At 44.7% G+C, this 27,690-nt stretch overlaps 1 protein-coding gene across 6 annotated transcripts in view; it reads right to left on the bottom strand.

Moving 5' to 3' along the window:
* SUGCT (succinyl-CoA:glutarate-CoA transferase) overlaps positions 1 to 27,690 on the bottom strand; it is a 629,460-nt gene that overhangs the window by 498,339 nt on the left and 103,431 nt on the right. For 5 of the 6 annotated variants that reach the window (XM_027835947.1, XM_027835950.1, XM_027835949.1 and 2 more), the window contains one exon: positions 5,788 to 5,883. The exons of the other annotated variant lie outside the window; for it this stretch is intronic. In XM_027835947.1, coding sequence (XP_027691748.1) covers positions 5,788 to 5,883 — 96 coding nt within the window. The remainder of the gene's footprint in view (positions 1 to 5,787; positions 5,884 to 27,690) is intronic. 6 annotated transcript variants of the gene reach the window in all.

Below are 27,690 nucleotides of genomic sequence, written 5' to 3'. Positions count from 1 at the left end.
CTAGAAGGGAACGTAAAGGCCATGGAGTCTAACTCTTCCATTTTACAGAGAAGGAAACTGAGTCAAAAGAAGGAAGGAAGCATAGTGCCAGACACTCTGCTAAAAATCTGCTAATGTCTCATTTGATCCTCACAGGAGGTGCTACTAATATCCCCGTTTGAGGTAGTCAGAGTCAAGTGACTCGTCCAGGGTCACACAGCTAGGTCATTCTCATTATTATTGATTTTTATTCAATCATCTGGGAGGCAGCACAGCAAAAGAGACAGAGGACCGGCTTCAGAACCAAGAAGTCCTGGGTCCCAGGCTTGGGTCCAGATGCCTCTGCCACCCCGAGGCCCTTTCACCTCTCAGCACCCAGACATCGCTCTCAGAGAGACGGCAGAGAAAGTGTCGAGCTGTATCACTAACAGAGCTTCCTCAACAGACGTCTCCAGTTTAACGAAATCACAAGTCTACTTTCTATCCTTTATAAACCTCTGCATTTACAGGCAAGTAGAGAAAAGAAACGGTTGAAAAAGAAAACAGTCTGAGCATTCTCCAGGCCACGAGCTACTGTCTATGGGAGGTCTCCCCAACCCTCAACAGCTGGGTCGCTGACTCCCAAAATGGTCCCTTGTACTTGAATACATTCGTCTACAGTTCCCCCCCCATGAGATGTAAGCATCTTTAAAATGAGGACTCTTTGCTTTAGGTCTTTTTGTGTCCTATACCTAGCACAGACCTTGGCACACAGTAGGTGCTCATACATCTAACAATCAATAAACAATTACTAAGTACCTACTGTGCGTCAGGCATTGTGCCAAGGGCTGGGCACACAAGTATAAAGGCTAAAATAATCCCTTCTCCCAGAAAGCTTACGTCCTAATGGGGGAGACCACAAGTAAATAAAAATATACAAATAAATATTTTAAAATAACTATGTAAATACATAAGTAATATAAATGAATAGATTAATAAACTAATAAGCAAAGAGATTAATACATAAACAAATGACAGACAGACATATCTCACACACACACACACACACACACACACACACACACATACCCTAGGAGGAGTAATGTCCAATGAGGCTGGAAAGCTAGATGGGAGCCAGGCTATATGGGGCTTTAAAAGCAGTCTAGAGGCCAGAGAGAACAACTAAACTTAGCTGAGCAGAAAAGGAACAAGGTAAGATGGGAGGTGAAACCTGGCCGCCATTTTTCATGGCAATGAGAAATCAAGGCTGCAGAGATAATCAAAAACCAAACCAGTCTCTGAATGATCTTAGAATTTTTGATTTCAGCCTATCTCAGGGAAAACTCAAGACAAGGTGGCTAACAAGTAGAAAAATTGCCTGCTTTGGATTTTCGTCTGTTTTTATAGCCCTGAGGGAAATGATAAATGAGGTGCAAAGTATTCAAAAATTGGGTGGCTAAAGAAAAGAGAAGAAAGAAACAGAGTCCAAATTGGACAATCCTCCTGAACAATAAAGAGTTGGCTATTTTTGGAAAAGTAAGCATCCCTACCTTTCGGGAATTGACTTTCACTCCAATACCCTACAATCAGTGCATCATTGCAGATTTTAACAGGAATAAGACAAATAAGGATACAGTTTCAGGGGGATTTAACAAGGGCCTAAGGAGATGAACAGAGAGTCCTCTTTTGCCCTAATTTTCTGAGACCCCGAGAACCATCCACTATGGGCTCCCAGCTCAAAATACAGACAAGCCAGATTAGGCACTAAACTGTTTCTATTATTAAAATTGGAATGATAATTATCCTGGCATTCACCCATAAAAATAGTCTCCAAATCTATTTTAAAAATTGGAAACAGACCAGGGTTTATAAACATGTCTTGAACCCATCTTGGTATGTAAGTTATAGTCAGCCCAAATCTGCATTTATCCCTTAATCACAGTGCCCTAACCAGGTCTCCTCGGAGAGGAAACAAGATGATTCTGGGCTCACGCAGTAAGACCCTCATAAACCTTCTCCTGTTTCTCGTGGATAATAAAGCTACAAACAAACCAGTCCAGAGCCCAGGAGGACAGGCGAATGAGGCAATTCAACCATGAAGAATATGTTTCTGTCTTGAAAAGCGAACAAGTCTAGGACTTTCCGCCAAATGGGGCCCCAGTGGCTCTGAATTTTTTCCCCCACTTTGCCAGTTCCACAGAGGTCAAGGGCTTCCTTTCCCCTGCAGCGTCCAGCCCAGTGCCCTTTATACAAAAGTGCTCAGTAAATAGTCGCAGATGAAGGTCCAAAGTTGATGACACGATGTCCAAAGACAGCAGAGCTCATGCGTGGGTCTGGGATGGACACTGCATGTGGGCAGAGAGCTTGGCCTAGAGCTGAAGAAGGTCCTAAGGTGCTAGACTGCTCTCATTGGCCCAAAGTTTCTCTCAGAAACAAAACTCAACTTTCCAGGATCAATATTCTCCTGACAACTCCTCAGTTGTCCACAAGTCGTGGAAAACTGCAACATCTAAACTGTGGAAGTTGAGTATGACCCAAAAGGCAGTGGGGAGACCCATGAGGGCAGGAAGATAGTTAGGCCACGCATTACAAATGAGGAAACACATGAGGAACAACATAAAGGATGTCCTCAGAGACACAGAAGTAAAAGACAGATGCCTCACTGAGCAGTCATTTTTCCATGCCCATGAAGTAAGTGTGACAGAGGCCCACAGGAGGCCAGAATATCTGGTCACTATCTGGGGGGAAGAGAGGGAGGATAGATATGTGGAGACAAACAAGCAAATGTAATGCCAACAGACTGAATGGATTGGTATTGTACAAGTAAAACTAACAGAGCTGATAGAGGAAGCCAATGCCTACACAACGGGATTTGAGGGGCACTGTAAGTTGCTCTTAGCCAAAAATATTTCTATCCACCCAGTTCTGAACTTTGATATGTTATCATTAGAAATTCACGACTTTGGGTTAGGGCACCATCTCCTACTGAAATAGGAAGGTGCTGGGAAGAAGTAATAAGAGAATTCTCTATTAGTCACTTATCTTATTTATTTATTAGCCACACTTTAATGTGAACTGGTTCACTGAGGCAATGTTCAGTCTTGCATAGAGTCCTGGGACTTAGAATCAGGAAGGACCCAGTCCAGATCCTGTCTCCAACATCACCCGTATGACTCTGGGCAAGCCCCACAATCTTTGGATGCCTCCGGCCTTCTCTGGGACATATCCGTTGAGTCTCAGAAGCCTTGGCGTCTTTGTTGGGGGACTAGAGACTAGGCCCAACCTGAGAGTTCTCCAAGCCGATGAAATCTCAAACCCATCCAACCTGGTTGGTTAGGTCCTTTCCAATTGGACAGCTAGGCGAGAGCAGGTTTGGGGAGGGGAAAGGAATGGAACCAGGGGGCTGTTGAAAGTGGAGGGGGATAAGTCTCAGGAAGCCTTGGGCAGCCATGAAGCCATCACGTGTTCAGAGATGACCAAAGGGATGTAAGGAGAAGGACTACCACTGGGGGTGGATGGGGAGGTAAAGCCAAGACCTGGCTCTTTCACGATTTCCTCCCCAGGAAACCACCAAATGATTGACTGAATTTTTCACTGTTCACCAGGTGTCTGGGCATTAAATAAGCAGAGCCAGAAAAGGGCTTTTGAAGTCAATTCCTTGAGGGCAGGGACCATGTCTTCCTTATCTTTCAATCAGCCCCCTCACCAAGGATATGTGTTGCATGTTAGACCAACAAGTCTAACGTCAATGTTGATATCAGAAATATGTGTTCTGCTCAGGATGGAAAGGCCCTTCTCCTCCAGAGATTGCAGCCCATCTAAGATTGAGTTGATGAGACTGAGAAACAGCTTGCCCAGGATTACACAGCTAGTAAGCGTCAGAACCCGGATCCTCTGACTCCATGTCCAGTACTCTCTGAACTAAGCCACACTACCCCCGTAGTGGGAAATTAATAAGTATTTCTTAATTAAATGAGTGGAATATTTTCTTCTCAAGGGAAAGGGAGAGGTGCCCACACCCACAGGACATAAACAGGCACAGTGCCATTCTTTCCACTGGAAAGCACTACTGTGTGGGTGCTGGTGAGGAACCCAGGGCATTTCGGTACAGAAGTTTCCTTTACTCCATTGACGCCAAGTCACAGAATTTCACCCTTTGTTATTTTGTCCTCAGAGAAGATGGCCAGTCTGTGCACAACATGGCCAGGGAGCTGTCCTGTGGGGGCAGGGACACCAGCGCTCCAGCGTCCGAGACTGCCACCAGCTCCTTGTGGTCCTCTAGGGACAAAGTGTGGCAGAGAACTTCAGCTACTCCACCTCCCTTTTACAAAGGGGGAAACTGAGGCCCAGAGAGAAGACATGGCTGACCTGAATCAAAGGTGTGGCATTCATAAAAATGAAAGAGATGAGCTTCACTTGTCAGTACAAATAATTTTGGGGAGAGGGGCCGAAGTGGGCCCATCAACATTTTCTAGCTTTATACCAAGCATCAACATGGACACTCTAAAATATTCAGAGAGGGCCAGTTGGGAGCCTTGCTTTTGTTTTCTAAAATCCCCTTTCACGTTTGTTTAGACCAGCAAAGGTAAGAGGGACCTAAGGGGGAAGGGAATAAGCATTTCTATAGTGCTGACTATGTGCCATACAATGTGCTAAATGCGCTTTTTATGTTATCTCATTTTATCCTCACAACAACCCTGGGAGTTGGTGCTATTATTATCCCCGTTTTACAGATGAAACTGAGGCAAAAAGCAGTTAAATGACTTGCCCAGAGTCACATAGTAACTAAGTGTCTGAGACTGGATTTGAACTCATATCTTCCTGCCTCCAAACCCCCCTCTATGGCCAGGGCCACAGTTAATGGCAATCACACCTCTAAGCATAACTGAAGGAACGGAATAAATATCAGTGGCTATGAAACTCATCTAGGTCTAACTCTGTGACCCTCAGACCATTTTCTTTTCTCCAAGGTAAAATGATATCCCACACAAATACTCATCCAGCCCCACCCTGGGCTGAATGTCATGCAATCCATCACTAAGGCCTTGAGCAAACCAAGCTTTGGCTTCCCTGGTAGCCCAATTAAAAAGGAAACAAAGTGGGTGCCCGTCGGCCGGGAAAGGGCTGAACAAACCACTGAACCTTTGGAAACATTTCTGTGCAAAAAGATATGAGAAAAATGAGGAATTCAGAGAAGCCTTCAATACCACATACGGACCCAGGAACAACCCCCACGGTCATCACAGTAACGTGAAGCAAACAGCGCTGAAAGGCCTCCAAATTCAGTCATAGAGTGACCAGTCTGGGCTCCAGAAAGCTAAAGGTGAAGCAGATTTCCCTCCCCTCGAAAGAAAGGCAGTGGACTCCAGGGCCCCTGGGCTGTGTGCGCTGCCAAATACACACGACGCAGTGGTTTGTTTTGCTTAGGTGTTCTTGTTTCATAGGACAGTTCTATCAAGGCTGGCGTTACAATAATGCTTAAAAATAAAAATTAAAAAAAAACATGCACAAAGTATTTTTAGAAACAAATCACGTTTTCTAAAATGTTCAGTCTGAACTTCTCTTGGGTAAAAACGACCACGCCGTAACATGAGCTCCACAGTCTCTCACTTTCAGCAAGAGCCTTTGATCTCCTCCAGGGTCTGGTTACTAATCTGCTCTCGAAGAAACACGCAAAGTTCTCTGCAGGGAATCTTGTTATTGGCCAAAGAATGGGAGGTCACGGAACACTCTAAAGGTCAAAAATGGCAGGCCGAGCCTCTTCCTATCCTACGTCATGCAGGACCAGGACACTGAAGGCACCCACAAGTAGCATCTCCTGGCACGTACCTGGTACGGGACAATACTGCCGTGGGCAGTGCCCCAACGCTTGGCTTCCTTTCCACCAATGAGGTAATTCACCGCCACTTGGGTCAGACATGCCACCTGAGGGGGGGGGAAAGAGAGGGTCAGTCTCTTCTGCCAACTTATCTGATTTCATAGACAGTGTTTTACAATCTGAATAAATGAAGACAAAAATATACAAAAGAAAAAAACTCCCCAACCAAAAATGCAAGGACATGAAAACTGAGGTTGTATGTGTGTGTGTGTGTGTGTGTGTGTGGGTGTGAGTCTTCATGTCTTTCCTCCTCAGAGCTCAGCAGTCACTCCCTCTTACAGATCAAACAAAGGTCAACCTTCCTAACTTGGCATTCAAGGGCTCTCAAAGCCTGGCACCAACCTACTTTTCTAGTTGAGTCTCCATTGCATGTGCCATGCTTCAGCCAAAATGGACCACTCACCACCTTCAGTTCTATGCTTTCCTCAAGCTGATTCCTGCACCTGGAATGCATTTGTTTACCCTTTGTACCTGTTAGAATCCTAGCAGAATCCCACAATCTGGCAGACTTCCAAGGCCATTTAATCTGACCCATGCTGTACAACATCCCTGACAAGCGGCCATCCAGTCTTCGCTTAAAAATCTCCAGGGAAGAGGAAGTCATCACCCCCTGAGTAACCCACTCCACTGCCAGTAGGCAGTTCTAATCATGAAGATGTTTTCACATCAAGTCAAAATCTATATCCCCCATAACTTCTACCCATTGCTCCTAGCTGTGCCCCCAGGCCAAGGAAGGAGCCTAAAAGGAAGTTGATACCCAAGATAAGTAAAAGGATAGTAGGACAACACTCAGTTGTAGAGGAGATGAGTTCAATTGACCCAAGGTCCAAAGAGAACCAAAGGATGAGATATTCAAAAGATCTCAGTTTAACAGGAACCAATGGGAAAGCTGGAATGCCATTTGGCCAAAAAAAAACGTTTAAAAGAGAAACTTAGCTGACGTGCCACAATAAACTCCAAACAGATACAGAACCAACTTCTAAAGTCACATCATTTCAAAAATGAAAGGAAATAAAAGGAGGCACCTTTCACTGATATACCTGAGTGAAAGAATTCTTAGCCAAACAAGGAATAAAGGAAATCACAAAAGATCAATGAAACAATGTCAATTCTATCAAAGTGAAAAGATTTGACGTGGACGATATGTGTGAATGGGTCCAACCATTCTGAAAACAAATGTAGAATTCTGCCCCCTCACCAAAAAAAAAAAAAAAGAAAAGAAAAAAGTGGGCAAAATGTTCAAACTATTGTGGTGGCGAAGAATTAGAAATTGAGGAGATGCTCATTAATTGGGGAATGGCTGAACAAACTGTGGTATATGAATGTAATGGAATACTATTGCTCCATAAGAAATGATGAGCAGGCAGACTTCAGAAAAACCTGGGAAGACTTGTATGGACTGATGCTGAGTGAAGTGAGCAGAACCAGGAGAACGTTGTACACGGTAACAGTCATGTTGTGCAATGACTAACGTTGATAGACTTAGCTCTTCTCAGCAATACAAGGACCTAAGACATCTCCAAAGGTCTCAGGATGGAAAAAGTTATCCACATCCAGAAAAAGAACCATGGAGTCTCAAAGCAGATCGAAGCAGACTACTTGCTCTCTTTTTGTTGTTGTTTCTTCTTTCTCATGGTTTCTCCCATTGGCTCTAATTCTTCTTTACAACACAACTTCTTTACAACATAATGTGAAAATAGGTTTAATAGGAATGTATATGTAGAGCCTATATCAGATCGTGCGCCGTCTTGGGGAGGAGGCAGGGGAAGGAAGGGGAGAAAATTTAGAGCTCAAATCTTGTGGAAGTGAATGTTGAAAACTAAAAATAAATAAATGTTCAAACTGAGTGAGTGATCTCACTGCTGGACATACAGTATGTCTCAAAGAAGTCAAGGATAGAAAGAAAGGTCCTACAGATACCAAAATCTTCATAGAAGGAGTTTTTAAGGTAACAAATACCTGGAAATAAAGTATATGCCCAGCAATTGAGGAATGTCTTTACAGATTGTGATAAAGGAGTGTGATGGAATATCTATCACTATGCTATAAGAAATGATGAAAACAAGAAATTCAGAGAAACACAGGAAGACTTATATGAACTGACCTCAAGTGAAGCTTGGAAAACAATTTATATAATAATTACAACAATATAAAACCATGCCCCAACAAAAGGTCGAAGGATATGAATAAAGAGTTCTCCAAAAATATGCAAACTATTAAAAATCATATGAAAGAACATTTGTTGTTGAATTGTTTCAGTTGTGTCCAACTCTTCGTGACCTTATTTGGGGTTTTCTTGGCAAAGATACTAGAGCGGTTTGACATTTCCTTCTCCAGCTCATTTTACAAGTGAGGAAACCAAGGTAAACAGGGTTGAATGACTTGCCCAGGGTCACACAACAAGTCTCTGAGGTTGGATTTAAACTCACAAAGATGAGTCTTCTTGACTCCAGGCCCTGCACACTATCCACTGTGCTATCTAGCTGCCCTGTGAAAGAATATACCAGATCACTTACTAGTTTTATGACCCTGGACAAGTCACTTTACCTATTTGCCTCAGTTTCCTCAACTGTAAAATGGAGATATCATCCAGGCTGGTTATATGGATCAAATGAAATAAGATTTGTAAATTACTTAGCATGCTGCCTGATACATGCTAAGGCACTTAATAAATGCGTATTCCCTCTCCTCCCCCTCATCTATAAAGCAGATAACAACTAGAGGTGTTCAAAAGAAATTACTTTGCAAATATTACAGTACTCTAGATATTTGTAATTATTATTAGTATTGTTATTATTATTATAATTAAGGTACTATGAGGTCAGAGGTCACCATGCAACTTATGGGAAAGCTACAAAACCATTTGGCAAAACAAAACAAAACCAACACCAGAAATTTCCCCTATATGCCACAATAAACTCCAGATAGATACAGGACCGATATCTAAAGGTCACATCATTTAAAAAATGAATAATATATTTCCCACAACATTACTCTTGGTGAGGGAGGAACATCTGGTATCAGAACCAGAAGCAAAGAGAAGCAGCCCAGGGTGAAGGCAGGTTAGGAATCCAACCAGAGATGGGGGGAACGGTCGTCCTCCTCAGGTCTCTCTTCGCCTCACTCCATTTCATTCTGGGAGCTCTTTGCCCACAGCACATGGTGACAGCAAAGGTGCAACAGGTGAAGACCAGATGGCCTTCTCCTCCTCTGAGGGCTTTTGGCCTGAGATATGGGCCTCACTCCTTAGCCTTTTCAGTTGTGGGAGCTTCATAGTCTGGGAGCTTGGAAGGTCATCGTGAGGGAGTTCCAGTTGTATTGCTGAGGGTGGGTTCCAGGCCACGTGTTGCAACCAGCACAGCATCGAATCACAAATGTCAATGAGTGACCTTGTAGACCTAGGCCAGTGGTGACTGAGATCCAGACTCATCTAGCAGGGATGCTGCCTTTTGATAGGAACTTGGGTGGGTTCTAACCTAGATGCTAGAGACAAGAACAGGAAGGAACCAGAAAAACTAATGATACAGTTTTGGGCCCAGGGCAAGCAACATGAAACATGCCTTCAATTCAGTTGAATAGTTGAGTGTGTATAGAAGGGAAGGGGGAAGAGCATCTGAGACGAGGGGGGTGAGGGAGCAGAATGGCATGGCCAAGGAGGCGGTCCATTGGGACCTGGCCATCAGCAAGAGGGGAAAGGCACCATCTTGTAGCTTCCTCTTTTAACTCATTACTCTTCCTAACTAAGCACCGAGTTGTTTCCATAGTACTGATAATAAACATACTGGCAGAGGCCCCACAGAATTTCAGCATCTTAAGAGAAATTCTCCCTATTGCCCCACCCGAGTTCCACCTCAAGGATCTCTGAATTCACATCTAAAGAAAAGGAGTATAGCTGTACCCAGAGGATGTTCCATTGCAGGCTTCAGGGCCTGTTACCACTGGTCTATCTCTTCCAGACCCCACCCGGATGGCCCTCATATAAGTCAGAGATGGTAGTTTTCTCCTCACTGCAGGTCTGCAAACAAAGGGTGGATGGCTCTTTGTGGCTGTACAGAAGTAGCATTTTTATTCAGAAACAGGTAAAATAGACAACCTCTGTGGTATCACCCAACTTTAAAGATCTGTGATTCAGAGCTGAATTTGAACGCAGGGCCTTCGGGGAGCTTATACCCCATCGGGCTCATGATCAAAGGAGATAGTATTTGTAAGGTGCTCATACAGTGCCTGGCACACAACAAAAGCTATATAAATACTTATTCCCTTTCCCCATGTCCTAATGGAGCCTCATTGGAGAGATAGCCGCCATTCTCCATATCCAAACTGGGGCAGAACAAAAGACCCCCTCCCCCGATAGCCTCTGTCTGGGATGACATGCCCATCCCCTATGAGCACCATGGAGAAAGGGGGCTGCCTCCCTCACTCAATTCTTCCCTTGTGGGCCCCAGTGTTCCCCAAGCGCTAATCCTCCCCAAACCAGCCACTCCTCCCAAGACAAAGAGCGATTTATCAATTCTTCCTCAGAGGCAAAGTCGGGGGAAAAAAGTTAATTCTCTAAAAGGCATCACTGCTAAACTTAGCAAACCAACCTTTTAAAGGGGCATCACACGTCTGAAAGTAATTTGGCATTTACAAGAATGTATTTTAAGGCAAAGGGAGGGGGGTAAAGAAAGTCACCATCTCTGATGTGGTTATGTACAAAAATCAGAGGTTCCTTGGCAATTCATGACAGATTTTCCACAAATTAGAAGAATGCAGGATGTGCCTTTTTACATTAATAACCACATAGAGCATATTCCTTCTAAATATTGCATTAGGTCATGACTGCCGTCCCCCAAGCTTGGGCTCATTATTCCATCAAGTGGGCGCTATGTAATTTTCTTAGAATGTCGCTTTTTTACAAGGTATTATTTCTTTGTAAAAGGCAGCTTTGGTTTCATGGTAATTGTTGTGACAGCGAAACCATTGTTTCAGACAACAGAGCAGGCCCCAGCCTGCCTTGGGTTTAGTGAGAGAATCGATGGGCCGGCCAAAGCGTATCTCAAAGAGCACAGCCGGGAAGAAGCCCGGGCAGCGGAGGCACCATCTCTCTCAAAGCTGACAAAAAGCACTCGGGCCCTTTGGGCACCAGGCCTTCACCCTTGTCATGGGACCTGCTTCCTCTTCCTTAAGTAAACAGGCAGGAATATGGCCTGGGTCACACTGTGAGGAGGATGGGTAAAGCCTGGTCCACTGCATGCCCCAAAGGATGCCAGGAAACAAAACAGGTGTCCCAGGGTTCATCCACTGGAGAACAGCCGAACAGTGATACGTAAATGTCGTAGAACATAGGAAGAAATGGCAAATCCCTCCAGTGTTTTGGCCAAGAAAACTCCAAATGGGGTCACAAAGGGAGAGACCTGACTGAAACAACTCAACAACAACAAAAGAATATTACTGTGCTCTAAGAAATAATACAAGGAATTCTACAAAACATAGGAACACTTCTATGAAACCATTCGAGGTGAAGTTAAGAACAACCATGAGATCCCCCTTAGAGGTCTGAAAGTAGAGGCTGGGTGACCATTTGGGGAGGTATGTATGAATTGGACTAGAAGACCCATGCAACCCCTTGTACCCCTCAAATTCTATGATTCTGAGAACAAGAGGAAATTTGCTATGGGTGAGGTTATATCAGGAGATGACTGTGGTGTAGATATATCAATAAAACCTTTTCTAAAGAATTATCATGGAGGCCAAGAACAACATTGCAATGAGCCCTATAAGAATGAGAGTCCAGAGGACTGGTAGCTTCCGCCATCATTCCCCTCCATGTGTTCTGTACTCCAAACAATTGGGGTACTCACCATTCCCCAGACATGGAGACCTTGGAACCTTTGCACCTTTGTCCATGCCATTCTCTCATCCCAAAGTATATAATCCCCCATTTCCACCAATCAAAGTCTCAACCTTGACAAGGTCCTTCTTAACACTGCCTTCTTCAGGAACCCTTCCCTATCCAGCCCAAAACAATCCCTCCTTCATCTGATTTCTAGTATCAGGGTATATTCTGTTGTTGTTGTCTGCGTTGGATAGATTACCTTTGTGCTCTTAGCATCTAGTACAATGCCAAGCACACAGTAGGGCATGATAAATGCTTATTGAATGAATGAACCTCTATATACGAGTAGGAGTAAATACTGCACACTCAGACGCAAACAGTATAATGTCACAATGAGTTGGGGAGGGAGGAAGAGGGAGGAAGAGAGAGGAAGAGAGAGGAAGAGAGAGAGAGAGAGAGAGAGAGAGAGAGAGAGAGAGAGAGAGAAACAGAGAGAAAGAGAAAAACATCTATTAAGTTCTGACCATGTGCCAGGCTCTATACACCATTCTGGAGGCACAGAAATTAGCAAACAAGACAGTCCCTAACACAAAGGGTTTACATTCTAAAGGGGGAAGATGACATATAAAGGGGACTCAGAAGGGGGAGGGAAGTAAAACAGCTGGCTAGGAGGTGATTCAGTGAGTAAATCAAGTCAAGAGTGAAAGGATCAGAGCTGGAGACCCTCAGGAAATGCTGCTCCAGGCCAGGGAGTTGCCATTAGAAGATGAGACTCAGGGAAGAGATTTCTCTAAAGTCCAGAGAGTGAGTCAAGCTGAAAGAAATTCCTACCACTGCCTCCTTACCCATTTAGACTTAGGACTTCATTGGCAGGAATATAATATAGATTACATCCCTTAAGTGAAATGTCTTTGACAGGAAAAACATACACATCTACATAGAAAAACAACCCAATTACAAGTAATGCTTGGGTTGTGTACAAGTCAGATTTGGGGGCTTAAAGGGATTCAGATCAAAAAGGTACGAGTGCACATTTCCTTGGGAGTATTCACCATAAGATCACAGAATTGGAACTAAAAAGCACCTTAGATTTGGCAAGCACAGACCTTTCATTTTACAGATGAGAAGGCTAAGATCCTAAAAGAAAGGTGGAGTAACTTGTCCAAGGCCACATAGGGAATAAATGGTAAACTCAGAATCTGAACCCACGACCTCCGATGCCAAAGCCAGCAGTCTTTCCATGGTGCCATACTGCTTCATTCGGTACTGAAGCAAAATAATGATTTCTGGGAGTTTGAAATCAAATCAGTTTAAATCAACACATCCTTACCAACTATTAATTACGTACTGGGCATAAAAGTTATAGGTGAATTGTCACTTAGATTTAGCCAATAACAGAAGAGTGAGCAGATTACCCAATGGGCATAATAGCTGGGCTTTTGTTATGACTCAGATAAAAAATTAAGGGGTTAAATAAGTTTCCAGCTATGGCTCAGAACACATCCTTTTAACATTTGGTGGAGTTACTGGATATAACCAGCGGTCCCTTCTTCTGGGTGATAAGAGTCCTGGTCTACATTCAACTACTATTCCAGGGGTAAAAAGAAGACCAAGGAAGCTGCTGGGAAGTCTAGTCCCCATACCACACTTACTATTGACTCATTTTAAGCAAGCACAAGAGTAAATTTGTGCTAAGTTTTATTTGGCTACAACACTAAGGTCTATACACAAAATAAGAGAATATCAGAGCTTAAAGATCCACCCCATCCTGCTAAAGGGTCTCAAACTCAGATTTTATGTTTAGAACTGTCATCCATTCGTATCGCTACCATCTGTAATCATGGCCCAAGGACTGAGCCTCACCCCCTTATCCTAAGACCTTTGGGCTCACATGGTCCAGGTTCAATCCTAAAGTCTCTTTGGTTTACTATCTGTGCCTGGAGGCACTCTCAGAAATCTCCAAAACACAGCTTGGGATGCGCTCATGTCTAGGTTTCTTTAAATATAGAGTAAAAGGGAACCTCAGTTCCCATATAAGTAATCAGGGTAATGCATTCAAATAGAGTAGGGGACAGCTTTTATTTCACTCTGAGAAAATCCAAGACTGATGAGAGTCAATAATAGACTTGGAAGCACATAATCCCCTCAAACAGACTGCCAGCTCCCTCTCTCTTGGGAAGACATTCAACATGAGGCTGTTATCAGGGCAGCCTTTCTGATGAGGCCATCATTCCCACACAATCCCACCAAGGCTCATCCTACCATCCTGTGGTTTGTACTCTTCCAGGAAAATAAACATACTTTGGGGAATGTTGCTCAAGCCATCCCCCTTCACATCCGGTCTGAATTGTCCAAGTAATTCAAAGTGATCACCACTCTGTGATGTGGCTTTAGTCCTTCAGCTGTGATTGCAGATCCTATCCCTTCACCAAGAAACATGCTGTTGGGGAAATCTTCTCCCTCAGTGCCTGAACTCTCAGCCTTGGAGTTACTCATGAGACAACTTCCCAAAACTGGTGCTGCCCAAGAAATTTTCATTCTCAGGCTAGAAGTCTACATTTCAGGCTCGTGTGGTCTAGAGAATTCAAAATCCTCCTCTATCTTTCCTACCATCACACACACACACACACACACACACACACATACACACACGCACACACACACCCCTGGGGTTCATGGGGATCGTCCATGAACTACGCTCTTGGACTAAACGGATGGGCACGTTGGCCCATCAGCCTTTTCATGAGCTTCTGAATGAAATCAATCAGTGTCCCAGTTGCTTTAATCTCTTGAGCTGAGCAACCTACTCTCAGAAGCTTTATCTCAGGTCAAACACACTTTACCTCTCTTGGGCACTTCTGCTGCACGGCAGAGAGGGGAGGAGGAAAAAAGAGTTGGCCCATCAGCTTGATTTTATAGATCTCAGAGAGTGCTGGCTTCTCAATAAAGTCCACCTGAGCTCCAATCAATCACAAAGAATTCCCTCTCTCCTCAGCAAAACACCTGTGGGCAGGCCCACACTGCATGGGGAAGTGCCTGTCAAATACTTCCCAAAAAAAAAAGACCATACTCTGTAATTTCCTTAATCCTCGACCACGTGAGGTCCAGTCTCTCCAAGCACTGGAGGGCCCAAAGGAGCTGATGCTACAGATCACCCTTCCCCCAAAATCTTCCTGCCAACGCCCACCTCCCCCTCTCCTCTTAATGCAGGATGTTGATCCTGCAGGTCCACTAGCCCCTTTGGAGGGAATCCAGTGACAACCCCCTCCTCTCTGACCCTCAGGCCCATCTCCCTTCTTTCCAGAAGTTGTGAGCTAGGACCCTTGAGTTTGCACCCACTGCCACTCATACAAATGATGAGCAGAGAAGATGGTCACCAACTCCAGTCTTTCTGATAAGATGAAGGACTATGAGTGCTTACTATTTGCCCTGGAACTTTCCTGTTAAGCCCACTGAGCCCTACCATTTGCCTTCCCTTTATACCTTCCAGGATCCCAGAAATTGCCATCTGACCAGCCACTACCACCTAAGGAAGCATGGACCTTTCCATGCACCCTGCAGCTGAATCCATCTTTATGTGTTATCTCCCCCAGTTAAAATGTTAGTTCCATGAAAGGCAAGGATTTTCTCACTCTTCTATTTGTATTCCAAGCACCCGGTACATAGTTGCTTAATAGATGCTTTTTCATGCGTTCATTAAGTTGACTGAGGAACTCATTAAATTGTTGGAGGATTCACTTGGTGACCTTCTTTGCATAGCTGCATCAGGCTAATTATATAATCCCCAGGGCTACTGAGAAGCAGCTTTTAAGATCCCTGATTTCTGCCTTCTTCTGTATGTGAGACTCTTGCATAGGTCAGCTGGCTTCAGGTGGCCTCCCTGTCCATGCAAAGGCAAGTTCCATGAAGGCCACAGGGTGGGGGATATTGGCAGGGAGGGCCCTCTCAGACCAGATTCACTGACGTAGAAGAGAAGCCTTTTCCTGGGAACATCCTCAGATTCTGGAGCTTCTTTGGTGGAAGAAAGAAGAAAGGACAGCTAGTTCTAACTGCCTACACTATTAGAAGCTTTATTTACAAACTATAAAATAATCAATATCAAAATTGATTCAATTAACAAGTCTTTCTTCAATATAACCAGCGGTCCCTTCTTCTGGGTGATAAGAGTCCTGGTCTACATTCAACTACTATTCCAGGGGTAAAAAGAAGACCAAGGAAGCTGCTGGGAAGTCTAGTCCCCATACCACACTTACTATTGACTCATTTTAAGCAAGCACAAGAGTAAATTTGTCCTAAGTTTTATCTGGCTACAACACTAAGGTACTATATGCCAGACACAGTACTAGGCACTGGGAACACTAACAACAAAACAGATCCTTTTTGCGGTTGTTCAGTCATGTCCTACTCTTGGTGACCCCATTCGGGGTTTTCTTGGCAAAGATACTGGAGTAGCTTGTCATTTCCCTCTCCAGCTCACTTTACAAATGAGGAAACGAGGTAAATAGTATTAATAGTGACTTGCCCAGGGTCACATAGCTACTAAGTGTCTGAGGCTGGATCTGAACTCGTGAAGATGAGTCTTCCTCATTCCAAGCCCAGGGCTCTGTGTACTATGGCAGCTAACTGCCCCCAAAACAGACCCTGCCCTCAAGCTCACATTGTACTGTGAGGAGACAATATGCACACATATACGTTTATACAAATAGATACAAAGCCATTGGGGGGGAACACTAGCAGCGGTTGGGAAAAGTTATCAAAAAAACCTTCATGGAGGAGGTGGCCTTTGATTGGGCATTGTAAGAAACTAGGAATTCTATGAGGCAGAGATTATGAAAAAGAGTGTTCCAGGCATAGGCGTCTGTCACGGTCAAGGCCCTGAGGAGGGAACCGGACGGTCATGCACGAGGAATAGCCAGAAGGCCAGTTTGACTACACTACAGGCTGAGGCAGGGGGGCAATGCCTCATACGGCTGGTGGGGAAGAATAAGGCCAGATTGTCAATCACTTTAAATGCCAGACAGAAGCATTTCTATTTGATCCAGAAGTAAAAAGGAGCCTTTAAGAGTTTACTGAGTAGGAGTGACGGCTGATCTTTTTGAGATCCAATACATGATGTCAATCTCTGACTTCCTTCATTTTCAATGACAGCCAGTTCTCCATAACATGGGTATCATCCCAGCCAACTCAACTTCATAAAAGGAACACCCACATTCACATTTCTTTACATTATTACCAACAATGTTGAAATCACACTAATGTTTATTCTACATACCAAACTCAAAAGGAAAACAGATCTCTATGATGCCCGGAATAATTGTGCCCAATCTGGTGGAATCAAAAAAGCAAACAGATGAGGAAACCCGATCTGAAATGCCAGAAGGTAAGACCAGACAGTAAAGAGAGACCAAGTTTCCAAAGAAGGTTTAAGATAGCACATCAAACGTAATTGCTTTACAGTGAACCACGGCCTCCCTCCATCAATCAAGGACATCATGAATCACAGGAAAAAATGTTGATGAGTAAGTGGGAAGACGAGACGGGAATGTTCGATGAAGTGGTTTGCTTATCACATCCCCAAAGCGGCCTCTCTCTCAAAGCCCTGACCGGCCTTAGAGTCTCAAGCCGGGGAACTTGGTTTCCTCATCACGATGCTCACTTTTTAGGAAGGTAGATGATGCTGTTCTCCAAACAACAGTGGCAATTACGCCAAGCAAACTGAAGTGTGCTGAGCACTTTTTAAACCATATACATGATCACAGCTTAAGAGCTAAAAGGAACAAGGAGGAGGGTAATAAGAATAATAAGCCATTGACTAAGTTCCACATTTATGGTTTATTCACACACAGCAAATCTATAAAATATAGAGTAAGAACACTAAGGCATCTGTTGTCCACGTTGAAAATGCTTTTTTTATGTAAAACCTGCCACCAACACAATAATGGTGAGGAAAATCTATATAAAATGTGCTTAAGGTCAGCCCAATAACCAACCATTGATCTCGTGGCCCACCCTCCCTTCCCTACGTGGCGGGGGACGAGGGGGGCCCAGTACAGGGTCAACAGTGGGCCAGCCAGGCACATATTAGGCACTTAATAAATGTTGACTGATTGAAGTCCCTTATGGTTCTCCCCAGCCTTAAGCTCATGATCGTCTTTCCTGAACAGAAATGAACACGGCTTCCAAACTAAAGAGGCGATCAAACCGAAATATCTTATTAATCCAAAGGCCTTCCACGACCAACAGCCACATGAACCCAACCATGAATATATTGACAAAGAAGAGACAAACACAAGGTATATCTGTTCAAGGAAACAGAGGGCTTTAGGGTACCCATTCAAGAGAAAGTCAGCAACGCCAGAAATTACAGAAAGTTTATTGTTAAATAGTCTGGACTTATACGTCCGTGCCAATTATACAAGGAGATGATAGAAACTGTGTAACACATCACTACAAGCAACAGAAAATAATTAACATTTACGGAGTACTAGCAAGACATGACTCCTCAGTGACTAAAATTACGTATCAGAAGCTCAATATAGTTCATGGACTGAAGAGGACAAATCTCTATATATAGCTCAGTGGCACAGTGGATAAAGGTCTAGGCTTGGAGTCGGGAAGACCTGAGTTCAAATCTAGCCTCAGACACTTACTAGCAGTATGATCCTGAACAAGTCACTTCACCACTATTTGCCTCAGTTTCCCCAACCATAAAATAAGGATAATAATATTACTTACCTTTTAAGGTTGTTGTGAGGATAAAATGAGATATTTGTAAAGTGCCTAGTATGGTGGCTGGCACATAATAGACACTACATAAATGCTAGCTATAATTATTATTATTGACTACAGACCTCAAAATACCCTTGAAAACTCAGTCAATAAGCAGCCCTGGGACTGGACTAATACTACGTGCCAAAAGGGTTGCCTCTAACAGCCCAGACATTAATTCAGTCGAATTCAAGGCTACGTGTTTCACAGATTCATCATTCCAAATACTCATTCAGTGCCGTCCTGCCCACATTCACCCTGGGCATTGTACAGGAGCTTTGGTCACTAAAGCTCGAGGGCTGCTGGTTTCAGAGAGCATCCCTTCAACACCCTACAGGGAGATTTGCCCTCGTGTTGGGACTGGCAGAGGCACTCACTTGGATTCAAAGTCAATCCCTTCCCATCTTTTAGAGTAAGAGGAGGGAGGAAGAAGCCAAGAGGGTGTGGGAAGAGGAGGCGGTGGAAGGATAGCTGTTGCCAAGGTAACAGAGGGGCTACAATGATGAAGTCAGCAGGGCTGGACGCCATCCCCCAGGCAGTGAGGGAGAACGAGGCCCCAGGAGTCCTGGAGGGGAGAGGGTCCCTCATCACTGAAGCCTGCCATGGCTGCAGGGTAAGGTCATTTAGTCCTCATTGCCCTTCTCTCCTTTCCTCTCTCTGTTTCTGAAGAGGGCTTCAGAGGCTTATCCTTACTTCTCCAAAATGCGTTTACCCTTTTGTGTTTACACATTTATTTTGTCTCTTAATGTGTGTTAATCTGTCAGCAAATGTGAAAAGACTGTTAACCACTTGCATTGCTAAACTGTGGGTTCTACTGTTAGGATACCCTACTGAGTGGGGAGGATTGGAAGAACCTAGAAGACAGTACACTTAAAACTACAGGATGTTGCCAGAGTGAGATCTTGGGCTGGGAACTCAGAAATGGAATGGAAAGTTGTTGATTTTTTTTGCTTGTTTATTTACAATGAGACAAGGCAGAGAGAAAATTTTTACTGTGTCTTCTCTGGGCAAGTGAGTAGCTGTGACTGGGGAACAAATAGCTGGGCTGGTTTTGAGGCAAGTAAATGACATTTTCAGGGGCTCAGTTTGAAAGGAAAGTCACCACGGGGTGGGGGTGGGGGGCAAAAGGAGGAGGTAGAGAGAAAGCCACAGCAAAGTTGTTTAAAAGGGACTGACAACCCTGTTGCCTGCCTGCCTCACCAACTCAGCATTCAAGTGATCAATAAACATTAACTAAGTGTCCACTATATGCCAGGCACACTCAGAAACAGCACTGCCCTCCTCATGATCTCTAAGCTACATAAAACCAAGATTTCACCACATAGAGACCAAGCAGGAGCTCAGTGATCTGTCCATGGTGACCCAGCTGGCAAGTGTCTGAGATGGGATTGGAACTCAAATCTCTCTAGAATCCTTCGAACTACACCACAATGCATTCATTTTACAACATGTTGAGTTTAACCAGATCATTAGGCACCCAAGGGGAGATTTCCTAAAGGAAATGATAAAGAAAGGACTCTTGCACAGGACTAAGGATATAAAGCCAGGAAATTTAATTTTGAGATGGGAGTGGAAGCCATGGGAGTGGTGGAATTCATTGAAAGAGGGATTAGCAAGTGAGAAAGTAAAGAGTAAGGAAAGAGTCTTGGGACCACCCGCAATGTGGGGGAGAAGGGAAGAAAAGCAGAAAGCAAAAAGAGCCCCAGGAAATTAATATGGTGGCACAGGAATGTGGCTAAGAGAGTCCAAAGAAATGGGTAAACAATAGAACTGAGTGCTGGAAGGAAGATTAAGAGGAGAACACGGAAAAGAATGGCCAACAGGGCAGGAGGGACCCTGATCCATTCCCATTAAGAGCTGCAGGAAAGGAAGGAGTAGGGAGTGCAAAGTGTAGACAGAGGCATTTGAGAATGAAATATCAGTCACTGGGAGAAGAAAATCAACACGTGGGAAACAGAGCTGGTTCTCTGTTCCCCAAACCACTCCCCACCTCCAGACTTCCCTGTAACTGTTCTGGGCACCCTGATCCTCCCAGTCACCCAGGCTCATGATCCAAGTGCCAATCCATTGCCAAACGCTGTCCTTTCCAGTTCCACAGCCTCTCTTCCTAATCGCTCTCCGAGCCGCCTCCCAAGCTCAGGCCTCACCACCTCACCCCTAAGTTGCCACAGTGGTCTTCCAGCCTCATAGCTCTCTTTATTCTGAGGCATCTTCCCAAACGCCTTCAAAGTGACTTTCCTAAATCGTGAGTATGACCATTTCACTTCTATAGTAAACCCTGGTGGCTCCCTATCACCTCCAAAATCACACAGAAAGGCCTTTGTTTGGCATCAAAGGTCATCCCAACCTGACCCTTCCCTACGTCTCCTCCAAGTGCTCTGCGGCTCCGACATACTGGACCTCTCTCTGCACCTTCGGACAGGCTGCCCCCAACACCTGGGATCACTCCCTTCAAGATTCAGCTCACACACTCCCTCAGCAGCAGGCCTTTCTCGGCCCTCCAGATAGCAGACGCCTTCCCCTCTCAGACAACCTTCCGCCTAATCTGTATGTTTCTCTGAGGTGCCCATTTATCCATGCGCTGTCTCCCATTAGAACATAAGCTCCTTTTGCCTTTCTCTGCATCCCCTGGCTTAGAACAGTGACTAAGAGTAGTTAAACTCCAGCTAATAACAGTGTCTATTGCTACCCCTGCCCAGAAACCAAAGTCTATTAAAGTCTGCACTTTAATAGAGACCTGAAGTACTCCAAAGGAATGACTCTCTTCTGGGTAGATATCCCCCAGGAACCTCAGAAGCTACGGATGCCACCCTCCCTTCTTTCTCGAGGCAAGGGGACTACGTGGGGGCTGTCAGGCTCAGTTGGGCTGGCAGATTCTGCTGAACTCTTTTTTTTGTTCTTCATTATAAGGGATGTCTCTCTGAGGAGGGAAGAGGGAGAGCTAGCTTTGGAAATGAAGATCAAGAGACAGGAGTTTGTTTTGTTTTAAAGCAAGATATTAGCAGACAGTGGGACCTTGTGAAATTCACAAAGAGAATCACAGTTGAGTTGAAAAGAACCTCAAAAAAGCCATCCAGATGAACCCAAGCCCAACCAAGAACTCATTGTTGAACACACCACCCACTGAGGCCCACCGCTCCTGAGTGTCTGCGGCCCAAACTAGATTAAAACGTAAGTGGGAAATGTTTTACAAAATAAATAAAAATACAACAAAACATATGACATTTTCAAACTGAGGTAATATGGGACAGCAAGGATCCTGATATACAGTTTGGTGGCACCTCTCTGAGGCACTATTTGAGTTCTGACACTGCCCCCGTCCATCCTCACCCCCTGAGAGGGCACTCCCCCAGTTCCTGAAGCAGCCCATTCATTCCACCTTAGGAGGTTTCTCCTTAAATGGAGCCTAAATTTGCCTCTTTGCTCCTGGCTCTGCCCTCTGGAGCCAGAAACAAGAGTCTACCCTTTTCCAGGGGACAGCCCTTCAAATATGTGAAAATAGCTGCCATACTTCCTTCTGGCCTCTAGCTTTTCTTCTCCAGTCTCAGTGTCCCTCTTTCCTTCAGCCAATCCTGATACTGAACGGAGGTCACAGGATCACAGACACACAGATGGGAGGGACTTCAAAGGTCAACTATTCTACCTTCTTCTTTTACAGATGAGGAAACCGAAGCCCACACAGATTGGGAGACTTATCCAAGGGCATAAGATACTCTTCTATCTGGAGCCCAGGGACCAGAGGAGAAAACCAGACACATTGTCTTAAAACTATGTCTGCTATGTTATTGGCTTCCATTTGGTCAGCATCCAGACCGCAAAGTAAACTTGACTGCCCTATAATCTTATTCACCATTGGACCAGCTCAAGACTAGCTACTTTCAAATCCACTGCTTTTCTTTTCCCCGTGAAACTCTTCCCAGAATGTCATGGGAGGGGGGCCACTTATCGCGTAGGTCTGGGATGAGGTAGAATCAGAGGAGTTGAAAGAGAAGGCACAGGGCCAGCTCTCGATGAGGATAAGTTAGCCTGGTGGTCAGTGACTCAATCCCACCACCAGTAAAGCATCTGCCAAACCACTATGGACCTGGGAAAACTGAAACAAGAGCTAGGGGCTCCAAACGTCATCAATTTCACTCTTGACTAATCAAAACCACCTCAGACAGTGACTGAGCGTCTGCTCCAGCAGCAGTGGTCCCATTCCAAGTGGCTACCGGGGATACCGTATCAACACCTAAGGAGCCGGTAAACTCCACTGACACAGGTGGTTTTTCAGAAAGGAAAATGAATGAGGAAGCAACACGTAAATGTTGTCATGTCATTTACTAGCAGGAATGCAAGATGAAGGCTGTTCATTCACAAATGGTCAAGAATCTTGTGAATCTAAGTCCACTCCTGGAGACCGCTCAAGTGGAGCAGTATTTGGAGCTGGACAACCTTGGTTCCACTGACCTGTGTGACCTCGGGTAAATCACTTCATTTCTCAGAGACTAACTACCTCAGTTTCCTCATCTATAAAAGGGGAGGGTTGACACACGTCCAGCTCTAAACACCATCGCCTGAAGGGCACCATCAGATCTCCAAAGAGCGGCAAAGTCAGATTTCTAAGCCAGGTAGAAATGCTTTGGCGGTCATTATAACCAAGCCAGACAACCTGACCCTTTGCGGTCACCGTCCTAACTTAGAGGATGCTTCCCAGGCCTTTGGAATATTGCTCAGAACAACAGCAACAGCAGCAGACATTTCTAGAGCATCTTGGACTTTGTAAAGCACTTTATACACATGATCTCACGGAGATCACAAGTCAGCACAACGATGGATTAAGTGTCCATAGTCACATAGCTAGGAAATGCAAGAGGTAGGACCCGAATCGCCATTTCCCTGACTCCAAGTCTACACAGGCGACTGAGCAGACTTGCCCTCTGTCTTCCTGTTGTGGTTGTTATTGAGCCATTTTCAGTCGTGTCTGACTCCTCATGGCCCTATTTGGGGTTTTCTTGGCAAAGATACTGCAGTGGTTTGCCATTTCCTTCTCCAGCTTATTTTACAGATGAAGAAACTGGGGCAAACAGGATTAAGCGACTTGCCCAGGGACGAGTGAGGACTTACTGGTGAACAATCTCTGTTCGCACTAACATCCTCAGGAAGTTAAAGGAAAACGGGTCATTTTTGTGGGAGGGTATGGTCTAGAGTAATACAGGATGTGCTGCGATATGAATCGCTGGCGGCAGCGTCCACACCGGGATCTCACAAATCCAAGGAGCTGATCCTGGAGTGAGCCTCTTACTGTCCACTACTCGACAGGAAAGCGGCAGATAAAAACACGGAGCCTCATTTCAGAGTCACCCTCACTCGCTGGACACGTGGACCCCATGTGGGGGGGGGGGGGGCTGCGCCGGCCAGTTCCTTCCTTTTCCCCGGCGTCCCAAGCTCGCCCTCCATGCACACAGGACGAGCTGCCTTCGATGGCGTCCTGGAGCCTGCAGCCGGGTTCTCAGATGTCTCTCCCGCAGCACATTTGCATAGGATCCTTGCTCCAAGCTGCCCACAAATATGTTTTCGGACGCGAGGAGGTAACACGATCGAGCGGGCTGGGGGGGGCCGCTGCTTTCTTGTATCGATTCCCATCGACGTCTGCCAGCAAGCATTTTCTTGTCCCATTCCCCGCACGTCATTCCATAACCACAAGTAGCCTGGGAGGAGGAGCGGGGTGATAAGCCGACGCTGCCTTTCTGCCTTCGTCAGCACAATGAGCTGCGGAGGAATCTGGAGGCATCAAGTTCAAAGGCCTGGGTTTCATTTCCATCCCTGTCACTGACTCACCACGCAGACGTGTTTAGCATAACCCCTGAACCGGGCCGATCACTCAGCTGTCATTGTCCAGGTGGCACCTCCAGCTCGAGGCCTTTCCTAACACCCCCAGGTGTTGGTGCCCCCCCCAAAAAAAACACCCTGTGCCTGTTATGTGTATATGAATATGAGAATGCGCCGCCTTCCCCGCTAGAATGTAAGATGCCCGTGCGGATTGTCTCATTCGTTGCCTTCGCTCGGCATCTGGCACGCAAGAGATGCTTAATAAATGGTGTTTGATTAATGCCCTTTCCCACACGAAATTACTTTGTAGTTACTTGGGATCAGAGCTAGGACCTCAGAAGTCATGTAGCCACCCACCCATTTTACAGATAAGGACACTGAGGACTCGTCTAAGGTCACACAACCCAGAACCTCTGGCTCCAGACCCATTCCCAGCCTTCTCTGGGTGCTGGATCTGGACAATAAAACCGAAACTCTGAGGGCGAGGATTGCATGGGGGTTGTTTGCTCTGCCTTTTCTAGTCTTAGTTGATTAGTATAGTGGTTTTTGAACCTTAGATAGTAATAAATATAAGTTTAATCTAATTGCAATCCAGTAACAGAAGTAATTACAAAGTATGGACAAAGTGATTTTAAGAGGGAGAGAACACATAGAACCAAGCATACAGGCTGTCCCCAAAGTCTTAGTGCCGTTTGAAGTGCCCCACTCCTTCCTCCCTCCTAAAAAGGCACTAAGACTTTGGGGACAGCCTGTATGACCTAAAGAAAGTTCGGTACTACTCAGTCCTTCACTGCTTTCCTAGCTATGGTGAAGATGAGTAAAGCGTTTGAAAAAATGCTTAATGCTCAAAAATGTTTAAAATGTTTAAAGTAAATGCTCTTAAAAAGAAGCTCATAAAGACGGCAAATTATGTTCCAGCAACAGGTAGTTTAGCAGCTTCTCCAAATTACACAAAGGGCCAGGGTAACGATGGCCAGAAGATCCCTCTTAGCCTTTGGAAGGCCTGGGTTCCAGCCTGCCTCTGACCCACCCCAGCTCTGTGACCTTGGATGAGCTACCCAATGATTCAGTGTCATGCCTCTCTCCCAACTCCAGTACTGTGGAGCTATGTGATTCAGTGGAGGGAGCTTCCACACAGGGAATTCCCTATATTGATAAAATCACGAGATCATAGATTTCCATCATCTAATTACTAGCGTTTCTATAACACTTTACAGTTGCAAAGCATTTGACAAATATTATCTCATTTGATCCTCACAGTCATCCTAGGAGGTAGGTGCTATTGCTACCCCTTGGGGCAACCTCTTCTTCCCAATTTGTCATTGTTATTTATCCACATACAGTAGGTGCACACATGGGTAAAAGCTGTTCTTTATCATTGCATCACAAAATTATATGGTTATAACTGATTTGTTGGCAAAATTTGTCTTTTGAAAAACAAAAGAAAAGGAAAGCATTGAATTGGTGTGCTTAGAAAACTTGGTGTGCTTAGAAAACAACAGAAGACTGAAGGTCTGGGGAAATTCTATTTCTGGTGGAAAAAAATCTGATTGCTCCTCAAAACTGTAGACTTTTTGGTTTGTCTCCGGACCTTATATGGCTGCCTGCTGGAAACCTTCAAAACCTGAGCAGAAGAAAACCCTGCACCAGACAGCCCCAGATTAAATGACTGTATCAACAAAAATGTCTGAGCTTGTAACTAGAGAGGAGGGTGGGCAGGAAAATTCCCTTTCATGTCACATTAAACACATTTGCATAGAGATGATTATGCCCTGACAACACTGCCCAGGAATTCCCAAGATAGTGTCACTGTCTTCCCTGCTCTCAGTCCCCCACCACCCCCTCTCCAACTTGCCAAAAGGAGAAGTTGGCAGGAGTTAATGTTAAAAGTTAATGTGCCAAGGATGGGTCAACCCCTAGTTATGGGAAGTTCCTCCATCCATCCCAGAAAATCCTAACTCAGCTGTAATTAGAAGAGAAGTCTTCAATAGTGGTCCACAGCTCAAAGAGGTTAACTGGCTTATCAAGAGTCACACAACTAGCAAGTAACAGAGGCTATGTCATGCTCAGGCCTTCCAGACTTTGGGCCACACATTCTACCCACCACAGCATACAATTTTTCTCTAGTTCCCAGTACTGAAGAAAAAAGCCTGGAAGATCCAAGGTGGACATCTCTTTCAAAATGAATCAGACAGGCCACCCTCCTATTCAATAATTGCTCTATTTTCAGGAGCTGCCAATGTGGAAAGAAAATCATTTCCTTCCTGGCCACCAACTCCTCCATCCATAGCATCACAAGTACTTGGCAAGAACCTCTACCACAAGGCGCCATTAAAATAAGTTATTCAACCTTTTCCCCAACTTCCTATCCCAATATTCCAATTTTCAAGCCATTGTGGGCTCAAAGAATCCACTTTCTAAGTCCTGATGACTAGTCAGAAGATGGTTTAAAAACAATTTGGGCATTTTAAAGGTGTCAAAGTCAAGCGTGAGTCAAGAGGATGACTTTATCAGCCAAAACACTTAATGGGCTCAAACACTAAATTAAGTGAGGCATCATGACCAGGAACAAGGAGGTGATGACAGTCCCTGGTCAGACCACATCTAGAGGACTGTGCTTGTGTCAGGGCTGGACACTGAGCTCCTGGGTTGTCTGTCATATTGCAACTCCAGCTAGCAAGCTATCTATCTTCTTGTCATCCTCTGTCCATTGATCCCCCTTCCTCTCCCTTCCAATTCTGTAATTGTAATCAAATCAAAACTACCCCTGCTTCTGGAAAAGACATGTCAATCACTTCCCCAATGGCTCTACCCACCATCCCTAAGATTTTCTTTTTTTTGTCCATGTAGGATCATAGACTCATTTTTAATAATATTTTATTTTTTTCTAATTACATATAAAGACAGTTTTAACATTCACTTTTGAAGGATTTTGAGTTCCAAATCTTTTTCCTCCCTCCTTCCCCTCCACCCTCCCCAAGACAGCAAACAATCTGATATAGGTTATGCATGTGCAGTAATGTAAAACACATTTCCACATTAGTCATGTTGTGAAAGAAGAAACAGAACAAAAAGGGAAAAACCACAAAAAAACAAAAAAAGTGAAAATAGTACACTTCTATCTGCATTCAGACTCCATCAGTTCTTTCTCTGGATATGATTAGCATTTTCCATCATGAGTCTTTTGGACTTGTCTTGGATTGCTGAGAAGAGCTAAGTCAATCATAGTTAATTACTACGTTACTATTACTGTGTACAGTATTCTCCTGGTTCAGCTCACTTCACTCAGCATCAGTCCATACATGTCTTTCCAGGTTTTTCTGAAGTCCACCTGCTCATCATTTCTTATAGCACAATAGTATTCCATTACTTTCCTATACGAAACTTGCTCAGCCATTCCCCAATTGATGGGCATCTCCTCAATTTCCAATTCTTTGCCACCACAAAAAGAGCTGCT

This window comes from Vombatus ursinus, unplaced genomic scaffold (assembly GCF_900497805.2).
Source record: "Vombatus ursinus unplaced genomic scaffold, bare-nosed wombat genome assembly UNPS02014817.1, whole genome shotgun sequence".
NCBI lineage: Eukaryota > Metazoa > Chordata > Mammalia > Diprotodontia > Vombatidae > Vombatus > Vombatus ursinus.
The sequence above is the reverse complement of the archived record's forward strand: the minus strand, read 5'-3'. Positions and strand labels throughout refer to the sequence as shown.